The sequence below is a fragment of the Nicotiana tomentosiformis genome, chromosome 3 (genome assembly GCF_000390325.3).
Source record: "Nicotiana tomentosiformis chromosome 3, ASM39032v3, whole genome shotgun sequence".
NCBI lineage: Eukaryota > Viridiplantae > Streptophyta > Magnoliopsida > Solanales > Solanaceae > Nicotiana > Nicotiana tomentosiformis.
This window is the reverse complement of record NC_090814.1, coordinates 56,597,718-56,606,853: the sequence shown is the minus strand read 5'-3', so window position 1 is coordinate 56,606,853 and position 9,136 is coordinate 56,597,718. Positions and strand designations below refer to the sequence as shown.

The window sequence follows — 9,136 nt, the reverse complement described above, 5'->3', positions numbered from 1 at the left end:
AAACAATGAGATGGGGCGTATTGAGAATATGTTCAAGCAAATGATGGGAAAACATGCCGATTCATATGCCCAACTTGCCTCACATAACTTATCAATCCGCAACTTAGAAGTTTAAATGGGGAAAATCTCTCAAGCTCTAAATTTTCATCCTAAGAGGGCACTACCAAGTGACACAGAAGTATACCCAAATGGTGGAAACAACATGGGGCATGCCATGCCTGTTACTACAAGAAGTGAAAGAGGTAGGAATGAACCCACCTCAAGTCAAAGGCAACTTGTAGATGATGAGCAAGTGGTGCAAGAACAAGAGATCCCTATAAATGAGGTGCAACCTAATGATGAAGTCCGGGTTGATATTGATGATAGTGTGGAAGAGACTCAAGAGGAGATAAACCCATCTAGGGATCATATTATTGACATACCGGAGTCGGTAGTGTAAAAGGCTAAGGAACCATTACCTAAGCCTCCACCTCCATACCCTCAAAGACTTGCCAAGCAAAATGGTGAAAACCAATTCAAGAAGTTTATTCAAATAATGAAGAGTCTCTCAATCAATGTGCCATTAGTTCAAGATTTGGAGAAAATGCTCGGTTATGCAAAGTTCATGAAGTATCTCGTGACAAAGAAGTGGTCAATAAATTTTGAAACGATCAAAGTCACTCATCAAGTGAGTGCAATTTTGCATTCAATGGCTCCTAAGTTGGAGGATCCCGGTGCTTTCATGCTTCCTTTAACAATTGCAAGTGTCGAGTTTGCTAAATCTATTTGTGATCTTGGGGCAAGTATCAATTTGATGCCCTATTTGGTTTTCAAGAATTTAGGGATTGGGAATCCAAGACCCACCTCTATGAGATTGCAAATGGCCGATCATACTATTATAAGACCCATGGGAATGATTGAAGATGTCTTGGTTTGTGTTGATAAATTCATTCTTCTGACGAATTTTGTCATTCTAGATTGTGAAGTTGATTATGAGGTGCCGATTATTCTTGGAAGACCTTGCCTTGCTATGGGGAAGGCTCTTTGTGATGCTAAAGCCGCAGAACTTGCATTTCGGGTTGGTGATAAAAAAGTAGTTTTCCATGTGTGTAAGTCCATACGGCAACCAAATAGCAATGAGGTGTGCTCTTTTGTTGACTTGGTGACCGATGTTACTGTAGATTACACAACTGCTACAATCAATGTTGGTGATATGCTGGAGGCCGTCTTTCTCAACTTTGATGATGATGAGATGGATGGCTTCATGGAATGTGTGAACTCTTTGCAACGAATGGGGTCGTATAACTATGCACCCTGGAAATTGTCCTTGGATCTTGAAAATAGGACTACTCCTACAAAGCCTTCTATTGAAGAGCCTCCCACTTTGGAGTTGAAGCCATTGCCTCCACATCTTTGGTATGAATTTCTTGGCCCTTGTTCTACTTTACCGGTTATTCTTTCCTCTTGTTTGACTAACGTTCAGGTAGATTCCATATTAGCAGTGCTACACAAGAGGAAGAAGGCTATTGGGTAGACATAGGTGGATATTCTGGATATAAGACCCGCATTTTGCATGCATAAGATCAAGTTGGAGGATGGCGCCAAACCATCTATTGAACAACAAAGGAGACTCAATGAGGCTATGCAAGAATTTGTCAAGTAGGAGATTATCAAGTGGTTGGATACTGGGGTTGTCTACCCCATCTCCGATAGTTCGTGGACTTCTCCGGTTCAATGTGTCCTAAAGAAGGGGGCATGACGGTGGTCACCAATGACAAGAATGAGTTGATTCCTACAAGAAAGGTGACCGGATGGAGGGTGTATATGCACTATCGCAAGCTCAACGAAGTCACAATGAAGGATCACTTTCTACTTCCTTTATTAAATAAAATGCTTGATAGATTGGCCGACCGTGCTTTCTATTACTTTCTTGATGGGTATTCGGTCTATAACCAATTTTTTATTGCTCCGTACGATCAAGAGAAAATAACCTTTATATGTCCCTATGGTACTTTTGCCTTCAAGTGGATGCCATTTGTTTGTGCAATGCACCGGCAACTTTTCAAAGGTGTCTGATGGCTATCTTTACGTACATGGTGGAGGACTACCTTGAAGTTTTCATGGATAACTTCTCGGTGGTTGGAGATTATTTTGATGATTGTCTTACAAATTTGGATATAGTGTTGGCTAGAAGTGAAGAAACAAACTTGGTTCTTAAATGGGAGAAATGCCATTTCATGGTCGAGGAAGGCATTGTCCTTGGCCACAAAATCTGAAAGAATGGAATTGAAGTTGACAAGGCAAAGATTGAGGTGATTTCTAAACTTCCACCTCCAACTTCGGTGAAGGGTGTGCGGAGTTTCTTAGGCCACACGGTTGTTTACCGGTTTTCATCAAAGATTTCTCTAAGGTGGTGAACCCGTTGTGCAAGCATCTTGGTAAGGATGCTAAGTTCAACTTCAATGATGGTTTCATGAGAGCTTTTGAATTGTTGAAGTTCAAGTTGACAACTACTCCCATCATCATAGCTCCAAATTTGAGTGTCCCTTTTGAACTCATGTGTGATGCAAGTGACGTAGCGGTTGAGTCTATTTTGGGGCAAGGCATCAACAAAATATTTCATCCGGTCTACTATGCTAGTAATACCATGAATAGTGCCCGAGTCAACTATACCGTTACAGAGAAAGAGCTCCTTGCCATACTATTTGCAATTGAGAAGTTCCTCCCGTACTTGGTGGGTGCAAAAGTCATTGTCCATACGGATCATGTGGTGCTTCGATATCTTATGAGCTAGAAGGACTCCAAATCTCGGTTGATGAGATGGGTGCTTTTGTTGAAAGAGTTTGATATTGACATCCAAGATAGAAAAGGGAGTGAAAACCAAGTGGAGGACCACTTGTCTCGTTTGGAGGAGGAGGGGAGGCCGCATGATGGCCTTGAAATCAATGACTCCTTCCCTGATGAGCAACTCTTGACTATTTCAACAAAAGAGGTGCCATAGTTCACGGATCTAGAAAATTTTCTTGTGTGTGGAATCATTCCGGATGAGCAATGTGATTAGAAGATGTGTACCAGAAGAAGAGCAAGGTGAAATTCTTGGGGCTTGTAATTCTTCGCCATATGGTGTTCATCGTAGTGGCGCAAGAACGGAGGCCAAAGTGCTTAGTTGCAGCTTTTATTGTCCCACTCTTTACAAGGATAAAGTGAGCTAGTGAAAAGATGTGATGAATGTCAACATGCCGGTGGAATCTCAAAGAAGAAGGAAATGCCTCTTACAACCATCTTTGAGATTGATATTTTCGATGTGTGGGGTATTGACTTCATGGGCCCTTTTGTGAGTTCTTGTGGAAACACCTACATCTTGGTCGCGGTTGATTATGTGTCCAAATGGGTTGAGGCATTTGCTTTACCCAACAATGAGGGGAGAAGTGTGGTGGCTTTCTTGAAGAAGAACTTTTTCACATGGTTTGATACTCCACGTGCTATTATAAACGATGGGGGGATCACATTTTTTGCAACAAGGCTTTCGACACCTTGCTTAGCAAGTATGGTGTTACTCACAAAGTCACGACTCCTTATCACCCACAAGCTAGTGGGCAAGTGAAAGTTTTCAATTGGGAGATAAAGAGTATCTAGTCCAAAATGGTGAATGATAATCGAAATTGGTCCAAGAAGCTTGATAATGCATTATGAGTTTATCGGACGGATTACAAAACACCTATCGGAATGTTGTCATACCGGTTGGTATTCGGAAAAGCTTGTCATCTTCTAGTGGAACTAAAGCACAAGGCCATGTAGGCTCTAAAGATGTTGAATCTTGATTGGGATGTAGCCGCTAACTTGAGGGTTGCATATTTGAATGAATTGGATAAGTGCCAGTACCATGCTTATGCAAGTTCGTCCTTGTACAAAGAAAAGATGAAATATCTTCATGACAAATACATTTGGAACAAAGAGTTCAAGGTGGGAGATCTTGTACTGTTGTTTAACTCAAGGTTGAGGATGTTTCCTGGGAAGATAAAGTCTAAATAGAGTGGTCCTTTTGAAATTGTGGGTGTGATACCTTTTGGTGCATTAGACTTGAAGAACAAAAACAATGAAGTATTCCGAGTCAATGGTCATCGGGTGAAGCCCTATTTGGGAAAGGTTGGAGATAGTCACGTCGTGGCGGTCATTCATTTCAATTAATGGTATTTTGCGTCGTGCCGCGATATTAAATCAGGCGCTTCTTGGGAGGCAACCCATGTTTCTTTTCCTTTTTTTTTGTAGTTAGGTATTATTTTTGTGGTAACTTGATTTGAAGTGTGATACAAGGCTGAGTGTGATTTACAGGATTTGTAGAAAGAAAGATGGCTAAGTGTTGCAAGAATTGCGGACCATAGTTTATTTGTGCGGACAACATATTTATGGTTGATACAGCAAAGGTGCAATGTGGCTACATAATTATCTTGCGGACCGCATACATGAACGATTCAAAATGTCAACTCTCTGAAGTTTATTCTATCAGAGAAATTTGTGCGGACCGCAGATTAGATGCTGAGTTAAGGTCACCAGGTAACAGAGTGCGGACCGTACATGAAATTGTGCGGAAGCACTTGCTCCTCTTTCCCTTAGCCAACCAACTCATATAAATAGAGGAACATGAGCATTTGTTACACTTTTTTTCACTCTTGAGCATAGAAATAGTGCCCTCTTGAATTTTATTAGTGATTTCATCTATCCACACACACAACATCCATGATCAGTCCCTCATTACACTCATTCATCTGGTATGTTTCAATTTCTTGTTAATCGTTTTCTTTTAATTTGTAGATTTTTAGATATTTTTAGGTCATTTGTCATTAGAATTCAATTGTGTATCCATGTGGGGGTAAATCTGTAATGGGTAAATAATACATGCTCTATGGGGACTGGATTAACATATTTTCATGCTTCTATGATGTTGCCACGTCAAATTGTGCAGGAAATTTAAAACCCTAGAATGAAACAACTATATTGTTCGTAATTTTTGAATTCTGCGGGCGCACTTGAATTTGTACAGTCCACATAAATTGATTTTAGGGCAGCATTAGTGAAAAGGGATCTACAGTCGCAAGGTAAAATGTGTGGACCGCAGAATACCCATTGCGGTCGCAAACATGCACTTTTACTGTCATCAGAGAGTCCCTACTTTGAGACTCCAATGTGCGGCCTCAAGTTTAATTGTACGGACGGCAGAAATTGTGTTGCGGCCGTACATCAGCCAATTCTCTGTCAACAGATAGTTGGCATTTGTTGGGTCTCAAAGATGTGGCCACAAATGGAATTGTGCGGACTGCACTCGACTTTTGCTGTCACAAAACAAAATTATGTGGTCCGCAGGTCATCATCTGCGGCCGTAAAAAAATTTGCGGACCGCAGATCTGGTTAACTGCAAGCATGCTTTGACTGTGTACCCTCACTATGTCTTCTGGTTTATAGCTTACTAGCATATCTCCTGTGTATGTCTGAACATTGAATGGCAACTAACAATTGCTTTTGCTTGATACAGACAATGGTTTGATCTAGAGGACACTGAGACACATCTAAAGGGAAAGGTGAACCTTCTCAGGGTCGAGGAAAGAGTACCTTACCCCTTGGCCAACAAAAGACAATTACAAAGAAAGCTATAGCCGGCAAATGGAGAGGTGTATATCTCTCTGAGATGAGCTCATATGTCCCATCTAGGGAAGCATCAAAGGGCAACTCAGCCTCTGTTCAAGAGTAGCCGGCCGTACAGTCAAGGCCGCAAGGGAGATACAAATTCAGGGACGAGCCGTCCTCATCTCATAGCACTTTCACGAATTCAGAGAGTGCTAGTCAGGCTTCTAAGCCATCGGCTACACCATTCCCTGAGGCACAATATGCACAAATTCAAGATATCCCCGATGATGGAAGAGGGGGAGATGCTATAGCTGCCGGCCTTGAAAGGTCGAAGAAGAAAGAGGTTTGGGAGAATCGATTTGTCAGCTTGGCTGCCTTCACTAGATTTTGTACATGGTGGCTAGTGAGGTCGCTAACTCTTGAGCGATAGTTTTAGTTGAGAGGTACAACCTAGCAGTGTTAAGACAGTTCAGGGAACACAAGGGGTGGATGTGGTTCACTCAAAGTGTAGTGGATGCCAAGGAGTACTTGGTCCAACAACTCTATGCAAGTGTGGCTCACATCAAAAAGGGGACAAAAGTGACTAAAGTACGTAACCTAAAAGTGATATTTGAGTAGCATACACTCAACACATACTTGGGCTTCAAAGATGTTGAGCCAAAGGAATATTTGGATAAGCATGCATTGGGACACGCAGCCCGACCTTGGTTAGCAGAGATTCTAGCAGCACTAGGGCCACCACAACCATTAATTTGCCATTGGGGTTCTTATCCATCGGAGCACTCTAAGTTTTGAGGTGAAGTGGTGGCAAACCTTTATCTACAGTAGACTGGACCCGAGCCATAATGAGACTTACCTTCTGATTCCTCGGGTTGTTCTGGATGCTTCTATTATGGTCGGGTACCCTATTAGTGGGTGACATGATGTTGGCCAACATCTCAGTGATTGCTCAGCAAGAGAACTCGTCCTACCCATATCCTAACACTATTACAGAATATCTCACGGATGCAAGGGTAGAGCTGAGGTATTATGACACAAAGGTGAAGCCGAAGAAGCCTTTTACTTGGTATTCACTGATGGATGCGAAAAATCCAAAGAAGAAATTTCAACCTCCTACCACCGCGGGCCAGTCTGATGAGCCAGTTATGGTAGCTGCAGAGGTAGTTAATGTTCCATCCACTTTGGCCGAACCTTTCTGCAGTGCTATAGCTATGCCTCTGCCCTCCTCCACAACCCCTATTGCAGCTCATACCATAGCTCCCACCTCGCCTTTGAAGCTAGTGCATATGCATACTACCCCACTTTCTACGCTGCGAGTCTCTCTGACATTAGCGAGCCTCAACAACTGGATGCAGACAGCCACTGCAAAGCTATCTGACTTATCCAGTACTATTGCAGTGCAGTCTTTTGTTCAGGCACCTCAGTTTCCCCTGACAGTTGAAGAGACATTGAAGAAGCTCCCAGAGAACTAGAATACTATTATGGCTATCTTGGTACAGCACGGGTCAGTGATCGAAGAGTTGGGAAAATAAGTAAAGAAGATGAGAAATTCCTAGGCCAGCAAGAAGTCAGTGGACAAACTCCGGAGATAGGTGACCCGGCTTGCTATAGCTATAGATCTCCCCTTTGACATACTACTTGATCCAGACCATTCTGCCCCAGATCCTACAGCAACATCTATACCAGTGGCACCAGCTGGCTAGTTTGATGTGTCAGACCTTGTTGCCGACACTGTTTAGGCAGTGCGCCAGATGTTCGCCAACCCAGCCACACCGAGAGTTGAGGACCATGAGATTCAGTTGGCTGAGCCTGAGGGCGATGACATTGCTGGGGACAGAGAGATGTCCAAGGAGCCATAGGGAGTTTTCTTCACTCTTTCTCCTCTTTTACTCTTTTTTTCTTAAGCATTGGTGACAATGCTTATCTTTATTCGGGGGGTGGAGTTTATTTTTTATATTTGATACATTCTGAAACTTTTGGCCTGTAATAACTTGATATTATTTTCTCTTTTCTTATTATGTATATATTCTCTCTCTTTCTTTCATTATGTATATTCATTCTATCTTTAGTAGTTTTTGCTTATTAGCTTCTTTATTTTTGTTTCTTTATTAGTTCTTTGTTTGATTTAGCAGCTTCTTTGTTTGATTTAGCAGCTTCTTTTTATGTTTTAGTAGATAATAAGCCTTTGGTTTTCTTAATGCCACGGTTCTTTCCAAAGATAGTTGTTGTGTGAACCGGGTGACTCGTCCCAATGATTGATGGCGTGACAACCTTCTTAAGGGAATGAGTCTGTTTTTGTGTTTAGGTAATAATAGTAGTAGTAATGAATAAAAAAGACCTAATTAAGTCATGCTTGAAGATTCAACCATACTTCAATTGGCACCAACACACACTTAATTACATGCTTATGGTTAGAAACAAGGTTTTTGAAAGAAATAGCTCTAGTTAGAGACTTTGTGACTATTGTGTTGACTTTGGCAATCATCGAGTGGTTTAAGTGGACCATAGTGATCTTTAAACTTGAATGTGGCTGTTGTGGGACCTCGACTTTGTCCTCTGTTAGAATCTAGTTATGTGAGGGGTGAGATCAATTGTTGATAGTCCAAGTATACGTGCGAAGGGTCTAGAACTTGCCCCAAATGTATTTCAAGGCGAAATCCTAAGCTTTGCTTAATTTGAGAAGTTATTGTAGGCTCTCTTTGGACCGAATGAGTTTTCTATTGCCAACCAATTTCATTATCCCTAGTCAACCCCTTTGAGTCTCTAGCCTTTCTCATTTGATAACCATGTTGCAAGCCTTTATCCGTTTGGTCATGACCCTCTCTTGGCACCAGAGATTTCCTTAACACTCTTGTAAAATAAATAGCTTAAAACGTAATTTTTGGGTAGAGATGAGGAACTTGAAAAAGATATCAAGGCACAAAAAGAGAAAAGAAACGATCTCTATGAACAGAAAAGGCAAGAAAAGAAAAGAACAAAAAGAAACATGCAAAACAAAAAGTGAATAAGTGGAAGGGTTGAAGGGATTGAAAAAGAAGTAATGATCCCAAACATAGAGAAATCAAAAAGGAATAAAAAAGAATGAAATGATCAAGAAAGAGTGATGCTATGTCTCTCTAGTCCCCAATGAAAAGAAAGTGCCTCTAAGAATTGGCAAAGTGTGTGCCGAGAAATGAAAGATGGACTGCTTAAGGAAAGGTGTAACCACTTACTCATACAGTATCCTACCCTAACCCAAAATCCTTTATTACATCCCAAAAGAAGTCTGACTTGATTTTACACCGAGTGAGCTTACATTAGTGGCGATCTACATGAGGGGCAAGCCTATGGTACTTAAAGCCGTACTTATGACATTCTCTTGAGAGAGATGAGTAAACCTTTCATAAATCTTTGGATTGAGTGCTAAATTTCCTAAGTGAGCTAGGCAAATGGAAAGTAGTGGAGGAAGAGTTTGGCGTCCACCATGACCTACATTATAGAGTAAGAGTCCTTGATGAGTAAACTCAATTATTGAAGCTCAAATATCACATTAGAA

General features: G+C 41.4%; 1 protein-coding gene across 1 annotated transcript; it reads left to right on the top strand.

Annotated features, from left to right (window-relative positions):
• The first annotated feature begins 535 nt into the window (after nt 1–535).
• On the top strand, nt 536–1,560 carry LOC138907848 (uncharacterized). Its single transcript, XM_070198468.1, has 2 exons — nt 536–1,250; nt 1,463–1,560. Exons 1-2 carry the CDS (start codon nt 536–538, stop codon nt 1,558–1,560), a joined length of 813 nt encoding a protein of 270 aa, XP_070054569.1.
• Nucleotides 1,561–9,136: the final 7,576 nt, after the last annotated feature.

Bases quoted from the DNA above. Each gene is read 5' to 3' on its own strand.
- LOC138907848 (XM_070198468.1), top strand. From the start codon at position 536: ATGAAGAGTCTCTCAATCAATGTGCCATTAGTTCAAGATTTGGAGAAA. The intron at 1,251-1,462 runs GTGTGAACTCTT...ACTAACGTTCAG, and splicing joins GATGGATGGCTTCATGGAAT to GTAGATTCCATATTAGCAGT.